The 17,894-nt window shown below is 43.2% G+C and overlaps 1 protein-coding gene across 4 annotated transcripts in view; it reads right to left on the reverse strand.

The window, feature by feature from the left end:
- Positions 1 to 17,894, reverse strand: part of OGA (O-GlcNAcase) — an 83,372-nt gene that overhangs the window by 45,566 nt on the left and 19,912 nt on the right. For all 4 annotated transcript variants that reach the window (XM_068111271.2, XM_068111270.2, XM_078773760.1 and 1 more), the window contains 3 exons: positions 9,023 to 9,186; positions 5,081 to 5,479; positions 4,643 to 4,817 (listed from right to left, as the gene is read on the reverse strand). In XM_068111271.2, coding sequence (XP_067967372.2) covers positions 4,643 to 4,817; positions 5,081 to 5,479; positions 9,023 to 9,186 — 738 coding nt within the window. The remainder of the gene's footprint in view (positions 1 to 4,642; positions 4,818 to 5,080; positions 5,480 to 9,022; positions 9,187 to 17,894) is intronic.

Here is a 17,894-nt window from a genome sequence, read left to right on the forward strand (position 1 = left end):
TTTAGAGGCAAACACAGAGTTGAGGCATTCAGCTTTTTCACGTGCGGAGTCAGCTGTGTAGCCGTTTGAGGTAAGGGAGGGGATGGAGGGGGAACAAACACCAGAAACGGATTTGATGCTAATTGCTATTAATGCTATTAATGCTATTAATGCTAATTTTGCTAATTGCCCAAAATATGCAAGTTAGCATCCGGCAGTTTCTAAGTGCTGGGGACCCATACTGTACATTTCTAACTTAAAACGTTGGGGTACTCAACATTTCCGGGTTCACAAGAGGGCTCTATAGGCTTGGCAAGTAGACTACTTGCAGGGAAAATGGCCTTAAAATGCATGTTGTTGTTTGTGTTGTATATATATATCTATATATATCTATATATATTGTTGTGGATATGAGAAGTGTTTTTTTATTGTGTAGTAAATGGTAAAATATCACCCTCCTTCCTCCAGTTGTGTATAAAGGTCAAAAGGGTGTCCCTTAGTTAGGTCATATACAATCACGTTAGCCAATCATAGATTTCCTCCTTGTTGGTAGTTTATTTCCTTATTCTGTGTATTAGATTAAGGCTGTGTTTCCATTAATTGACACTCCATTGCACCGAATCCAGACAAGATAGATCCCCTTTCATTCCCATTCCCAAAGCCTCTACTGCCAACTGCATTTGCCGCCATTACGGCGTGGTCAGCTCGGGGAAGAAGGGCGTGCCCACCCATTGTCATCAAGGGTGGAGCCAGAGAGCCCGTGCCCACCAATCGGACTGCGGAGAGCGACCCGATGGGCGTTTCCAAAAGGCCGGCGGCTTGATCGCCACGCGCCTCATAAAAGGGAGTTGGGAGGGACTGCTTAGGCAGATGAGTAAGGGATCCCCACGTTGAGTCCCCACGATCCCCACGCAGATGAGTTGAGTCCACCACAGAGAGTCCACCACCACCAGCTTGGAGTCCACCACCACCAGCTTGGAGTCCACCACAACCAGCTTTGAGACCACGCAGTTTCGACCCGCTGCGACGCGGGAGCCAGATTGCGGTGGCATCGGTGGCCGTCGAGGTCCCGCCCGACATCCCGTGCGGGATCAAGCTCCAGCTCCAGCTCCAGTTCCCGTTGGACCTTCCTCTCCTTCCAGTCCTTCCATTCCTGCCTGCAATTTCCCCATTCGTGTGAGTTTGATTGTCGTCCGTTTTGTGTGTCTTGTCTTGGGGTATAAGTTAAGCCTGTTTAGATAAGCTAGCATTTTCACTGTGTCCGCTTCTTCCTCTTCTGTGGTTATTTTCTTATCCTTCTTTCTCCTTGGTTATTTTGACGTGTAAATAATAATAATAAATTAGATTTGTTCTTCCTACCTCTTGTTTTCTTTCCTCTACATCCGTCGTTGTTGTCTTTTCCCTCATTGGACACCTGTGCTGTGGCACGATTTTGGCCAACGTTTCAGGATCGGGTTAGTCTTGGTAACAGTTCGTGCTGCGGTTGCTAAACACCGCTCGGCAATCAAGTAACATCTGTCCGCGGTACGAACGGGGCTGTGCACCGGCCTTTCCGGAGGCCGCGGTGCAGCTTCAGGGACCACGTCGGTCAGTAACAAACGAGGGGACTAATTCCCCCCTCAAAGGGGAACCATAGGCCGACGTTGGGTTCCGCAATATATATATATATATATATATATATATATATATATATATATATATATATATATATATATATATATATATATATACACACATACACAGTGGAACCTTGACTTACGAGTTTAATTCGTTCTGTGACCGAGCTCGTAACTCAATTTGCTCGTTTCTCAAATTAAATTTCCCCATTAAAATGCATTGAAATGCTATTAATCCGTTCCAGCCCGCCAAAAACCACACCAATTTTTTTTTAAATATACAGTATATATAAAAATATCTCGCGCTTTATATTTCACCTGTATGCAGCATACAAGTTGGCAGGATGGCCTGGACTGGAGGTACGCACACTTGACTCTAAACTGTCCAGCCTGGGTTTGAATCCCGACCCAGCTATAACCTGTCATGGGTGAATCACAGGCAGGGTGATTCATCAATGTGTGTACCGCTAAACTGGGCGCCCCGTTTGCGTCCCATTAGTTGTTGGATGTTAAGGATCTCACCGGGTTTTCCACAAAGAGAAGGCGAGCTATCGCCGGCACTCTGAACAAGTTGTGGCCTGGCATGCTCTTCTCCTCTGCCGTTATATACGTCCTCCTCGGCATCTTTTTCCAGAAGAGCCCTGTCTCGTCACAGTTGAAGATTTGCTGGGGGATGTATCGTTCGGCTTCTATCAGTTCGGCAAAAGTTATAATAAAATCTTCAGCTGCCTTCACATCCGCCTCACCAAGTCGACAACACGCACACCTCGCTCATGTTTTTCGACGATTGCGTGTTTTATATCCAAGCACATCATCCTCTCTTCCCTTGGCACTCAATTTCTTAGGACCCATGGTTAAAACTAAGAAATTTTCCAAAATAACCAAAATGCGAAAACAAAGCAGCAGCGATATACGGCAGAGATACTTGCACGGCAAGATAACCACGTGACCGGAACCCACCTGGTGGCGGGTAGCGTAAGCTCGTAACTCAGATCTCGGCTCGCATCTCAAAGCAATAAACCGCCCGAGCGACGGCTCGTATCTCGGAAAACTCGTAAGTTGGTGCACTCGTAAGTCAAGGTTTCACTGTATATATATATATATATATATATATATATATATATATATATATATATATATATATATATATATATATATAGTTATGCAGTATATATGTATATATATATATAGTTATGCAGTATATATGTATATATATATAGTTATGCAGTATATATGTATATATATATAGTTATGCAGTATATATGTATATATATATAGTTATGCAGTATATATGTATATATATATAGTTATGCAGTATATGTGTGTATATATATATATATATATATATATATATATATATATATATATATATATCTGCATATCTGGGATCACACAGCGATTGCCATGTGTAAGCCTTCACCCGGTGCTCACGATCCAATGATGGCCATATCTTTTTCAGACAATCATATGACCTTGACCTTTAACATTTAGGGATAGAGTGTAAATAAAGAAAATGTGTTCCCATCTACAATCTGTACATTAAACTCAACATCATGAAAATCTGAGGAATGTTATTTCAACTTCTGATCAAAAAGGTGTTTTTTGTTTAGTTCACAATCAGAAAAAAGTCAGTGAAGGACAAATTAAATATCAAATGCACAACCTCAATACAGTTCCACTATTATGATATGAGAACATCTTGGAAGGCCAAGCAGACAGATTCTTCATTGGCATAAATTGAGCGATGGCAAAAAATGTTTTTTTTTTTTCAGAGCGCCATTTCACCGTGACCTTTAATCTGGAGGGGTATATTGTAAAATAAGCATAAATGAGGACAATTGCTTTTGGCTTTATAGAGAGGCGTTCTTTTTTGGCGTTATGATCAGACAAACCTTGGTCAAGTTTTGGTGGAAAATGTTAAAATGTCTATAATTGGGTCATGACCTAAAAACTTAGGTCAAGGTCAAAAGATTATGTCAGCCCCACATACTTTGTATTCACACTATTGGTGCAAAATGTATTTCCAAACGTCCGAGCTGGCTCTGAGATACAGCTTGGGCATTGGCAGAAAAAAAAACCTAAATAGTGGTTTACTACTCCTAAGGGTCGAAGAAACCCTGGGTACCATTAAAAATCAGAAGCACTAATTGTAGAGGCAAACCCTAAAATAGCAATAAGCTTTACCCCATCCTAGAGGGCAGGGGTTCCCAAACCAAGGGTCACAACCCAAACTTGAGAACACCCCCTCAAAATAAATTTTGATCGTAGGTACCGGTACCTACGGTATCTACCGGTACTGGTGCCATTTGGGTCATGAGGCGAATGAGATTTCAAATTTTGGGTCGTGGACAAAAAACAGTTTGGGAACCACTGCTATGGGGAAGGCTTCATCATAAATGGGATGTGGCACAGGTACTGCCCGCTGTGACTGGTCCATGCTGAGTGTTCTGAGTGCAGTTGCTTCAACATGGGTTAACCAGCCATCCTGTTGCCCATTACAAGTTAAAAACTAATCTTGTACAGTACTTTTAAATGTACAATAACGATTTGAAAACAGTACTGAGAATTATTAACACCACAAGACAACATACAATGGAGTGTTTCCTCTCTTTTTGAAGCGATGATGTAAACACTCATGGAGGAGCTCGTACACAAGTCATTGGCAGAACAGGTGCATGAGGAGAAAAGAGTGTACCGTATTTTTAGCATCCAAGTCGATACTTCCCCCCTGAGGTGTACTAAATTGGACACTAAAACTACATCGTTATCAGAAATTGTTTCATCATAAATCCCATTTTTAGTTATAAAAAAAAAAGGCGTTTTAGGCATCAAAACCGTGTTCTGAAGAATATCAGAAGGTGAGATTTAATGATGAAACATTTGCTACTCGGCAGGCAGGTTGTATACTCACATTTCCTCAGCAATTCAAAATTTACAAAAGGTGGTGTTGGTACCTGCCTGCCCAACAACGGCCAACTGGTTCAGACAAATGGACCAAGAGGTTTATAAAAAAAACTCATAAATCGTCGCTCAACAAACAGACCTACCCAGCCACTTCACAAATGACTTGACCAGTGAGATGATACTCTTTATGTCCCAGATGTACGGGTAGAGATCGTAGAGGATCCGGCGGTTGGCGATGTTGCTGAGACGTGTGAACATCCGAGTGACACGGCAGCTCAGCTGCTCGAACACGGCAGCTCGCGTGCGCCATTCCTCAACCTAAGGGTGCAAAGCGAAACGAGCATGAAAATTATTTTCGATACTCGCTTCTACAACAACGATCTCTTGATAACCATGTGGACCGAGTGATGTCAAAGCTCGATGGATTCTGGCAGAATGAACGTGGTACAAATCAATATATTTCGACTTTTATTTTGAAATTGAGAGAACGACATTTAAAGCCTTCCTCTATACACAACACACTGCCCTTCTTGTTCACCTTTAGAAGACGTTAAAACATCCATCTTTGCAACGAGACCTACCTGTGCCGATATGCTTTCATCACCATCAGTCAACACGCCCACGCTGCCGCTGTTAACTTTGAGCCAGTGGAAATTCCTGAGTAGCTGCACGGCCCGCGGCCCGTGCTCGTACGGCAGGTAAAACATGTCTGCCAGGAGGCCCAAGTCCTCCATCGTGACCGGCTCGATCACACAGTTCGACTGCGTTTCCAACCCATCATCCGTCTGCATCGGAGCAAACCCGCCATGAGCTTGTCGTTGTTCCAAGGCAATGTCTTTATTGTGCTCCAACCCTGAGCCTTCACCGTTGTCTACATCAACACCATCGTTTTCATCCTTTTCAACATCCGGTTCATTCTCCTTCGGTAGTCTCTCTATGCTTGGACGCAAGAGGTCTGCTTCTTCACTTGAGACGCTTGACTGCACGGACAAAGAACAACAACAACAACAACAACAGGCATTTTAAGGCCATTTTCCCTGCTAGAGCGGGGGTCAGCCTTGCGGTCCCCATGACAATCTTCTCCATTTTGCCCTATTTTCTGCATCTCCCCTTGTTAACCCCCTTGCCCGCATTTCTTCTTCCACCATCTTTAGCCAAGTCTTTCTCGGTCTTCCCCGTCCTCTACTTCCTTCTACATTCATTTCCATCACTCTTTCAACCAGTCACTTTCATCCTTCCTCAACACATGACCAAACCATCTCAACCTGTTCCTCCTCACAGCATCAATCACAGGCTCTATTCCCATCATCTTTCGCAATTCATCATTTGTCTTCCTCTCTCTCAACGATACTCCGCACATCCACCGAACCATTCGCATTTCCACCCTTTCCAGCCTTTGTTGCTGCTCTACGTTCATGACCCATGTCTCGCTCCAATAAATCATAACACTTCTCACACATGCAGCATACACCTTTCCCTTCAGCTTCAACGACACTCCCCTCCTCGTCAGCATGCCACTCAGTTCCCGAAACTTCTTCCATGCACATCTCACTCCAGCAACCGTTGCAGAGTCTGATCCACCTTCTCCATTCAGCATGTCATTCAAAAAAAGGGGACAAAAATGGAATGAATCATGCAATGAGGTGAAAGACGGTGAACAATATTTTGTTGAATATGTGGGAGGTGGGGTAAGGCTTCGGGGAGAGCAACAAAGCCAAACATGAAACACAAAATGTTAAATAGATCTTTAGTTCAAAATTAATGTGTCATGACGCGACAAGAACGAACTCGTGACGATGCGTCTTACAATTGTGTTCTCTTTTACCCTTTTCTTACCTCTTCCTTGGCTAACCCTTGCTCTAGCAGGGAAAATGGCATTAAAATGCATGTTGTTGTTGTGTTACCTCTTCCTTCTTTGCTAAGTTATTTGGGATTTTGTTTCCAAATGAAAAGTACTAGATAAGAGATCGATTGAATGACCATGGAATGCATGTTTGTCTTCATACAAAAATGGACGTTTGAATATCCGGTGAAAACAGCCTTGGGCCCGCAGTTGTCGTGCCGAGATATTTAAGAGTACATTATTTGTGTTTCACCCTCAGCCTCGGTGTGCGGGAAGGAAGGCCGATGCTACACGTAACCGACGAATGATGTAGCATGCAGGTCGGCAGAGTTTGGATTTTGGTAAACGAATTGCCTTACAAATGAATTATTCACCAGGGTAGAGCATCTCAACACTACACAAAATGGGACACACTACAAAGATCAGTTACAGAATGCACGCATATAAACTACACCAAAGTCGATGGCATGCCCCACCCTTCCCACCGAAAGGAAAGTTGAAAGATGGCAAAAAGTTCCACCAGAAATATGCAACACATTGCATAACCCACAAAGTGAGGTTTACCAGAATAAAATACACCACATATTTGCAAACTTGCTTTTGGCATAAGTTGGTATCACCCACTCGGAAACGAACATTTTGTTAATGCCTGGTACACCTCACCGGATTGATAACGACGTATCTACTGATAACTGCAGAAGATGTGGAATACAGTAAACCCTTGCAATTCACGCGGCTTACGTTCATGGAAGACACCGCGAATAGCAAAAGCACGAAAACTAAAACTAAGGGCCTATGGGAAAAAGGGGGTGAGGTGCATGTTTCACACAAACAAGGAAGGGAACATTCCTGGCTGCCAAGAATAAACACATTACTCTATTACTGAACTTCACCTTTCACTTTTTTTTTTCTTTAAACATCCATTTACTGAAGTTACCTATTTTAATGAAAGAACATTTATCCCAATAAGGAATAAAATTAGATTAATGAGCAGGATTAAATAATTAAATTGATATATGTGGGAAAATTACATTCCTCGACCAGGAATCAAGCCCAGGTCCTCTGGAAAATCGTACCAGTGCTCTGCCATCTGAGCTGTCTGGGCGACTCTGAGCATGCAATTTTCCCACACATATGATTGCCACTCTTTCCGTCAATGCTTCCAATAAACACCACTGGGGGCGTAGTGAAGCAATGTGATTAATGAACAGGATTATAAATAATTAAATTTATATATTCAGGGTCGCCCAGATAGCAGAGCACTGGTACGGTTTTCCAAAAGACCTGGGTTTGATTCCTGGTCTGGGCATGTACATTTTCCCACATATATCAATTTAAGGAATTAAATTAAAATTTTCAGGAAACGAATGAATTACAAAGTCAATTGAATGGCGGTTTGGTCGGTACATTCAGGTATTCTTAAGCACATTTCTTTAATGTCAATGCTATTTCAATTTTATACGAAAACCGTGAGATTTTTCAGTTTCTTTTTTTATGATGGGGAAAAAAAATTTGAATAGTCTTTGTAGGTGTGTTTGTGTAGCTGTTTTTCAAAAATGAATGCGTCAACGTGAAGGACAGAATAATGAATCGAAGATAAAAAAAAATGGAAATCATTTCAGGGTTGAAACGATAGAGAATGTTATGGTGGAATCAAGAAAAGTCACGCGCGGTTCTGCAAACGTCATCGAGACGACTGCTCTGCCCGTCAATAAGCGGGTTTTACAAGAAGTTCACCGGTTTCATACCGTCCAGAGCAACGGTACCACCTGCCTATTTATTTGTGCGGTTAGAGCGTATTTGATGCTTGATTTTGGTGATGCGGCCATGAATAGGCAAGGGCCGCTGATGGTAAATAGTACTGTAATGAAATTGTGTCTAAGTTGAACCCAGGTGCTATGCTGTCTCTGACCACTGAGAGGCTTCCATAACAACTCGGACGGACATCGCTCCGACACATTCCTGTGACATTTATTCTGTGTGGTAGTGCATATTCGAATGGTGCGTATTGCTAGATGTTCCAGGCTTGCTTGCACTAAATGCTAATCCATTGTTACTTCTATGATTACGGTATACTGATACAAAGCTTTTTGATTTCTTACAGGTGTTGCTAGAGATCGAAACTTAATTAAACCTACTATTGGGACAATGTTGTAGATCTGATTTTTACAAGTACTACAGAAAATTCCCCATGTCAAACCGCGAGTGGGAAACCCACAAATAGTGAAGGTTTACTCCAGTTATCATGCGGATTGAAGTGACGACTGAGCTTAAGAAAAAGCACAAATTAGTTGCGCAGTCCGTTCAGAGGGTCTCAAAAAGGCTGCCTGCATGGTGGGCCAATACTGAGGATTGCAGCGGTTTATTTATCTATTTTACAGACAAAAGCCGGTGGGGAAGCCAGTTTTTCTCTGCCTTAAATCCGATATCGCCTTAAATCCGATATCGATGCTTTGTTACGTGTAGTCAAAAACAACTGCACCAGTCGAAAACCCCGGAAACTAATTTTTTACCCTGTTGGAAAAATTATCAATCGTTCTGCAGCTCAGATGAATCCATTCCATTTGTGGTACTGCTTGCAGTTGAAGCATTCTGGTCCTCAAAAATGTGAAAATGGCATCAACATAACTGAGGAACAAGTTGCAGAAATCCCATTCCCTTCCATTCCAGCAAAACGTACCTGCTGTGTCACGTTTCTTGATATTATATCGATACCATTCTCACGATCGGTATCCATGGGCTTTGGCCCTTCCACTGCCCGCACTCCATCCTGTTCTGCCGCAGCATCATCGACCTTAAATGACGCAGTCTCCATTGGCTCCTCGTCTCGACTTGTACTTGAACCTGTCATAGAAGACAACAAATTTACAATAAGTTGACAACGGATTACTTGACACAAAGTGACTCGGTTATGATGACGAGTCATTCAAATTGAGGTTTTCTCAGAGGGTGGGGGGGAAAGGTGGGGGGGGGGGGAGACAAAGAAGAAATGAATGAAGGCCAAGTGGAAGAAAGCATAGGCCCAGAAATGCCAATGAAGTGTCAACGAAAGATGAAAGGAGAGGGAGGGGAGAGGGAGAAAAATGTAGTTTTGGACAAACAATGAAAAGCAGAAAAAAACTGCAACTTTATGACTGAGTTCATCAAACAAAATAGAATGAGTTAATATGCAAGTGAAAATGCAAGAGAAGGCCAGGACTAGATTTAAAAGATTTAAAGCCATAACAGCAAATGCACTTCAATTCCCACCCTAGTCTTGTCCAGGAAGAATTATCAAGTTTCACTTAAAATATATTTATTAACTGGAGGTCATGGACCACGTTAACCCCACACAGTATTGAGAAAAAAGTAACTTGTATAGGGAAATGAGGGTCGATGAGTGGCAAATTTAATTGGCTGCAATGATGTAAAATACCGTAATATTTTGTCCAAGCACTGCTGAACGAAAGGTTTTTTTAAATTCCCAAAAAGGCAATTTGTGTTCGCAAGTGTTCAACTATAAAATTCAATCAAAATAAAATACTGATTTTAAGGGTTGCATTAAAAAAAAAATTCTGGCATTCACAACAATATATGCAGCGTTTTTTTTACACCACCTTATTAAAACACATTACATTAAGTAATTATTCGTGCCTGTTGTTTGTGTCCTTTATGACATCCTCAAACCATTATTAAAACTAGAACAATGCAACTGTCGCCAATATGCCTCCGCATAGTCCCACAACAGGTAGATGCCATCACGCTGCATATGTATGGGTAGGGGATCACGTTTGTGAAGTTTCGTGTTGATCGGATAAGGTTCGTTTTTCTATCCAAGATGGCTGTCAAACCACGTGACCAATGACATCATCATTTTCAAACTATATGAAACAGTGCTGTTAGATGATATTTGTAAAATTTTGCATCGATAGGGTGAGCAGTTTCAGAGATATAATTATTTAATATTTTTGTTCAATCCAATATGGCTGCCAAACCATGTGACCTGATGGTCATAAATTTAATATTTCAATACAAATGAGTCATAGATCATGTGCATGCAATTTCAGATTTTTTAGGATAAGGAATTCGATTAAAACATTTTTGGCTGGTATACCACTTCACCTATGATGTTATCATTATCATGCTTTTGTTCCCCATTGGGAGTACTTGACAATGTGCCAAGTTTCATAATTTCCCTTTCAGCGGTTTCCGATAAATATTTTTTTAATTATATGCTTTTAATCCAAGATGGCTGCCATACCACGTGACATATGACGTCACAATTATCATACAAACATTCTGCATGGGTGTCACTCCAACCCTGAAAGTTTCGGATCAATCGGACATATGGTTGCTGAGAAAAACGAGGTTTAGCAAGGACGGCCAACCCGAAAACACAATGCCTCCGGCGACTTTGTTGGTGGAGACAGAATAAAGCAATGATGATCAGGTCTAAAGTCCTCATTGCAATCTTGCAAGATCTCTTATCTTTTTGCTGATGACTCTACTCTTTGCTGCTCCATACCTCAACCTCAGATCAGCAGGCAGCAGCCTCTTCACTCTCTGCAGATCTGGATAAAATCACAAACTAGTGGAGCATGTCCTTCAATCCTGTCACTGTTTCCTGTCAATCCTGTTTCTGTCCTGGAAGTCCTTGGTGTCCTTGTGTTTTATACTTCTCCCCCCCCCCCCCCCCCCTTCCCACGCCTCCTCCCCCCAAGCCCTCTCCCTTCCACACATCTCCCTGCTCTCAAATGTTGCGTTTGTGTGCTTCCCCTTCTCTCCCCATCTTGTCTTCCGCTCCCTCTTTTTATATATTTTGTTTGTCTGGTTGATTTGTTTGTGAAGTAAATGTTAGCTCTTTCACGAGCTTCGATTCAGTATACAAAAAAAAAAATCCTGACAAATCTCACACTCTTACAAAGTCTCTCAGAAAAAACCCATCTGGAAAGCCCTCCCATCTACTTTCTCAACAATCCTCTCGAAGAAGTTCTGTCGCTCAAGCTTTTGGGTCTCACTATCTGCCATGATCTTTCCGGGGTAAACCACATTTCCAAGCTGGCTTCCAAAGCCAGTCGCCGTCTGGGCACCCTCTGTCGTGCTAAGTCCTTCAGTCACTAATGAGATCCTCACCACATACAAAGCTTTCATCCGCAGCTTGATGGAGTACTGCTTTCCCCTCTGGGCTGGTGCACCTGCCTCACACCTAGCTCGGCTTCACGCTGATGAATCCAAAGCTTCTTTAATCATTGGTATCTCCCGCGATGAAACGGATTCTGAGGGCCTTTCACTCTCTCTCACCACAGGCAGATTGGTGGGCTTTCTTATCTTCTACCAACTGCTCTGTCCTCCAAATATTCCTGCAGGAAACGCAAGATCTTCCAGCAACCCTCTTCTGGTTAAACTGCCAAAATCAAGACTCTCTGCTCACCTTCACTCTTTCATTCCCCTTTTTCCTGCCTCTGGAACAAACTCCCTCACTCTCTTCAATCCCAATCCTCCCTCCAGGTCTTCAAAATATCTATTCACCACCATCTCACATCTTCCCACATCCAAAATCTTGATCTTTTCTACCCCCATTAATACACCCCACCTCCTTCAAATTTCTAGTTTATCCTGTGTACCCCCACCACAGCCATCTCTCTTCCACAGATCTCCTGATGTCCCTATTCGCTACTGTTGTTGCGCTTCCCTCTCTTCACCCCCTCCCACTCTTGTGTCCTGCTCCCTTTATTATATGTTGTATGTGTTAGCTCTCATACGAGCCTAGACTAAGTTTGCAAAAAAAAATTAAAAACCTAGATTCGAAATATCACTAACAACAGCATCCTTCCCTTGTCTAAGTCTAAAGGTACGGTTGTACGAAAGGGTTTCGTTCAGAGTTAATCCCAGGTTTTGAGAGCTGAGGTCTGTATGAACACAGGTTAGATTAGCAACACCTCATCAGAGTCGATCTGCCTAGGGATTATGAATTACGAGACATAGCAAGTCCATATGAACACGCCACAAGGTGGACGGCATTGCGATGCTTGGTCCTCGTTATGAATGTCTGCAGACATTCTCATGACAACTAATCAGATGATCCACCGCCTTATTGTGACGTAAACGAGTACAATCTTGGCCACCTGGCCTATAAATAAATATCTTGAGTGAACATCAAAACTTTACTATAGATCGAAAGTTCTTGCGAATTACTACGGACAAGTTACTACGAATTATGTGTGAACACAGCTCGAGTTATGTTGTAGTGTATCTTTGCAAGATTTTTTTTTTTCCCCACTTGACAGAATGGAGATGCACGTTTTTGGGCCCAAAGATTAATGTTGGACTGGGTATAATTTGCGATGTTGTTTGGTTGCTGGTTTAAAGTAAAAAAGTAGAAAATAAATGTTTTATTTATTTTAGGAGACTATCCTGACATGTTTAGTCCCTGGTGTTGGGCTAGCGGCTAGGGTGCCGGCTTAGGATCCTGGGTTCGAATCCCGGTCGATCGCTGAATTAACGCCAGGGGGGTTGACTCAGCCTGTCATCCTTCCGAGGTCGGCTAATTGAGTACCAGTTCACTGGTAATTCCCTGTTTGTCGTTAAAGGCGGCAAAAAGGGTTGGCGTCAGGAAGGGCATCCGGCCGTAAAACATTGCTTCAAAAATGGGACCAAAAAACAACAACAACCACAGTTCCCGAAAAAGGCCAACCCCCGCTTTGCAGGGAAAAATGGCCTCTAAAGGTGGTTTTTATCCTGACATGTTTGCACGAGTTAATTTTCCTCGTTTCATAGCTGATTGTGGATGTGTTTGAGTGAGCTCACAGCATCTCTAACTGGTTGTATCAAATCGTCGTGTTCTGCTACTGTGAGTGAGTTTTATATAGTACCCAATGTAGGATTATTGGCCATGTGTGATTCTCATGACTTTGAATGCGTGTATAGTTCATTATATTGTCATCATTCAAGTTACTGGTAGAGCGGAGTGTGAACTCTCTGAGGCTAACTCAGCTAACTAACTTCATGCCATGAAACCACATATCAAAAACCTAAAGCTAAACCTCAAACTCCTCGTTGTTTATTACAAACACAGTACTTACAGGGGGTGGTTATCCACTGTTTGCATATACAAAGATTCTCTTTTTTCTTTTTTTTGAATGTGCCCGAAATTGCATTTTTCGGTATTTGACATTTTGACACCAACCTTTTGATTGGGGCCAAAATTGATACTACTCTCGCACCTTCTTCCCATGTGGTGATCATAACTCCCAAGTTTGGTGAATTTCTGCACAACTGTTTAGGAGATAGTGTGACGGACAGCCAGATAGGCGGAGCCAATTATAATACTGCCGGTTTTCTCTTTTTTTTTAAGCCTGCCTTTGGCTTAGAGGTTTGCTTAGCTTGGGATCCTAGGATCATGGGTTTGAATCCCGGTCAAAAACAACAACATGCATTTTAAGGCCATTTTCCCTGCTAGAGCGGGGGTTAGCCTTGCGGTCCCCATGACGATCTTCTCCATTTTGCCCTATTTTCTGCATCTCTCCTTGTTAACCCCCTTGCCCGCATTTCTTCTTCCACCATCTTTAGCCAAGTCTTTCTCGGTCTTCCCCGTCCTCTACTTCCTTCTACATTCATTTCCATCACTCTTCTCAACCAGTCACTTTCATCCTTCCTCAACACATGACCAAACCATCTCAACCTGTTCGTCTTCACAGCATCAATCACAGGCTCTATTCCCATCATCTTTCGCAATTCATTATTTGTCTTCCTCTCTCTCAACGATACTCCGCACATCCATCGAACCATTCGCATTTCCACCCTTTCCAACCTTCGTTGCTGCTCCACGTTCATTACCCATGTCTCGCTCCCATAAATCATAACACTTCTCACACATGCAGCATACACCTTTCCCTTCAGCTTCAACGACACTCCCCTCCTCATCAGCACGCCACTCAGTTCCCGAAACTTCTTCCATACACATCTCACTCTCGCAACCGTTGCCGAGTCTGATCCACCTTCTCCATTCAGCATGTCTCCGAGGTAGCAAAATGTTTTCACACCTTCCAGCTTCACGCCGTCTCCAAGATCCAACTCAACATTTCCTCCATCTGCAGCTCCGTCTGTGCACACCTTACATTTGAATGTAGCTGCCACACTGGTTAATGACCCTCTCAGACCACTACATTTTTGATGAACCCACTCAGTGCATATTGTACATTGAATGGAGTTCACTCCGACACCCTTCCTGCACACAGCACAGGGCCACTTCCCAGTTCTTTCCACCTCACCACATGCTTTACCACTTGCCATCACCTTTGTCTTTCCGATATTCACCTTCAGATCTTTTGTCTGCATACATTCCTTCCGCTTGTTCATCTTTTCCTTCAGTCCATCCATACTTTCCCCAATCAACACCAGATCATCTGCATACAACTCCCACGGTAAACCCTCCTTTACGTTCTGAGCCACCACCTCCATCACAGCTACAAATAGTAGTGGACTCAGTACCGACCCCTGATGCACTCCCACCTTCACCTCAAACTCACCGCTGTTCCCGTCCTTCGTCCTTACAGCTGTGCGCGCTCTTTTGTACATTGCCATAACTACTCTGATCAACCATTCCTCCACTCCTAACGTCCTCAATGCCCATGTCAGTACTTTGCGTGGAACCCTATCGAATGCTTTCTCCACATCGACAAACCCAAGAAACAACTTCTTCCTCTTCTCCATGTACTTCTCCTGCAACTGCCTCGCAATGAAAAGCGCATCTGTCGTTCCTCTTCCTGGCATAAATCCAAACTGCATTTCGTCGATCTTCACTGTCTTCCTTATCCTCCTCTCCAACACCCTTTCCAATACCTTCATTCCATGCTCCAATAACTTTTGGCTCGTACCGAGCGATCACTCCAGAGGGTCACCTTTCCCCTTGTATAGAGGGACGAGGGTACTCAGTTCCCAATCCACTGGAATGCGGCCTTCTTTCACCACCAGATTACAGATCTCTGTTATTCTCTTCACACCCCAACTTCCTGCTGCCTTCAACATATCTCCCACAACTCCCGTCGGCCCTCCCGCTTTTCTCCTCTTCATTGCTTTTATCACTTCCTCAACTTCCTTCTCAGTTATCTTCTATGCCGGTCCTAAAACTGGGTTACTCTCTATATTGCCATCCCATTCATTCTCTGTATTCAACAGCATTTCCATATATCTTTTCCATCTTCCTTTAATTCCATCTGGGTCCACAACGATTTGTCCCACTTCATCCTTCAAGCATCTCACCCCCATCACATCACACCTCTCTTTCGCTATCTGCTTTGCAATCCTGAATACTGCTCTCTGACCCTCTTCCGAATCCAAACGTCCTCCGAACATTTTCCTACATGCCTCCTGCGCCTTTGCTACCTCTTTCTTTGCAGCCTTCTTGGCTGCCTTATAACTTTCATGCTCTGCTGTTTCTGCTCCCGTACCCTTCGCCTTCTGCCACTCCTTGAACTTCTTCCTCTTCTCGTCAATCCTCTTTCCAACTTCATCATCCCACCACCATGTTTCCGAGTGCCTCGGTGGTCCTTTTGTCCATCCACATACCTCACCAACGGCTCCCAACAGACTATCTTTCATTGACATCCAACCACTTTCAAGCTCAACCACATCATCCTCTACCCTACTCTACCCTACTCAGCCTCTCTTTTAATGCCTCCCTTACTGTCACGTCTTTCAACCTCCACACCTTCATTCTCAGTTGGTACTTCACCCGCCGAGCTCTCCTCGCACCTTTCACCCTTATTAGTCCTTGAGCCAACCGGCCATTTTTTGAAGTGAATGCTCCGGGGGGGGGGGAGTAATTCTCATTATGATTTTCCATTAGACCAATGTCTCAAGTGTCAGAAAAGGTGTGATGGACATCTGAGAACGGTAGCTTAGTGCCCGGATGGACGCCATCTTTGAAACCACCCAGCTCGAAAATGCCCATTTGGTGGGGTACATTGTTGCACGTGTATCTGGACTTCTATACTAGCTATCGATGTGCGGTTGACGACTAAATATACGTCCGATGTGTACCGTCTAAATAAAAAATAATATGAAGCATTTTGTTTTAGATTAATTATTATAAAAATCAATTATCGAAAAAAAATCATATATTTTTCAATATTTTATTATTAGACTTGTACTTTTTTTAGTGAAACAACACTGGTATGATTTTCCAAATTATGCATTGTGCTACACCGTTTATCTGTCTATAAAAATAACTCAAAAACTAAAACATATCATCCACCACGAGTGTACACAAAAAATATATGAAAAGGCATGCACTTTCCACAAACCGAAACTATGTCAGTTGGAATTTCCCGCCGATAATCAACCCACAGAACCCAGTGCCGAAAGTGACGTCAGTCTATTCTATATCTATATTCTATATTCTATATCTCAGTCTGAGATTTGTTGCGGTGACCTGATTAATTTCTGAGGGGGGGGGGGGGGGGGGTGGGTGGCTTAAGAACTAAAAGTGAACATGTTAGATGGCGCCACATACAACTCTATTATAGAGTTGTATTGTGGCGCCATCTAACATGTTCACTGAGAAGTTCTTGTTCTTAACATGTTCTTGCAATCCTCAGAGAAGCTCTGAACATCATGTCATCACTTCAGCTTGAGCGTATACCGGTGGTGCTAGACCAGGCACTATTTACTAAGGCGACCGAAATAGCATGGAAAGATGTCGATCGATATGGAAGAATCGTGCTCATGATGGGGAACTTCCATACCATCTGTAACTTCATGTCGAGCATTGGGAAAATGTTTGGAGATGCAGGCCTACGGGATGTAGCTGTTGAGTCAGGAGTAATCGCTGAAGGTTCCATCAACAGGGTTCTGGAAGGCAAGCAATACAACCGTGCTGTGCGACTCCACAAGTTGATGTACGAGGCACTAATGCGCATCATTTGGAAGGGCTTCCAGGTGTGGATAGAAAGCAATCATCCTGACAAGGAACCCCAGATTCGAAGCACTGACCTCAAAATTCTCAGCATCAAGGAGGATGTTTGCCACGAGACTCTCGCTGCTGCTCTCGATGATGATTCATGTGTACAGAGCTTTGACATGTTCGCGAAATACCTACATTTTCTGCGAACCAAACATGGAGACCTGGCTCGCTTCTGGATGATGTATATTGATATGGTAGAGACCCTGCTGGGGTTGATTCGTGCGGATAGAGAAGGCGACTGGATGCTTCACTTGGCTTGTGTCAGAAGAGTGATCCCTTGGTGTTTCGCAATGAACAAGGTGAACTATGCTAGATATCTACCAGTGTACTATGCACAGATGACGCAACTCCACGAAACATGCCCCGAGTTGTACAGGCATTTCAATCAAGGCTACTTCTCCGTACAGCTTAGACCAGGGAATCCATTTGCCAGAATCGCTGTTGATCAGACAACAGAAGAAACAGTAAACAAAGATACGCAAACAGCTGGAGGAACACGAGGTTTTAGTCTTCGCCAAGGGGCTGTGTCACGATACTATCTAACTGCAGAAAATCGGGCTACTGCACTGAGGCAACTACGAGAAACTATCCTTGTGAATGGCAGCGACAC

This window comes from Myxine glutinosa, chromosome 3 (genome assembly GCF_964187855.1).
Source record: "Myxine glutinosa chromosome 3, kmMyxGlut1.1, whole genome shotgun sequence".
Taxonomy (NCBI): Eukaryota; Metazoa; Chordata; class Myxini; order Myxiniformes; family Myxinidae; genus Myxine; species Myxine glutinosa.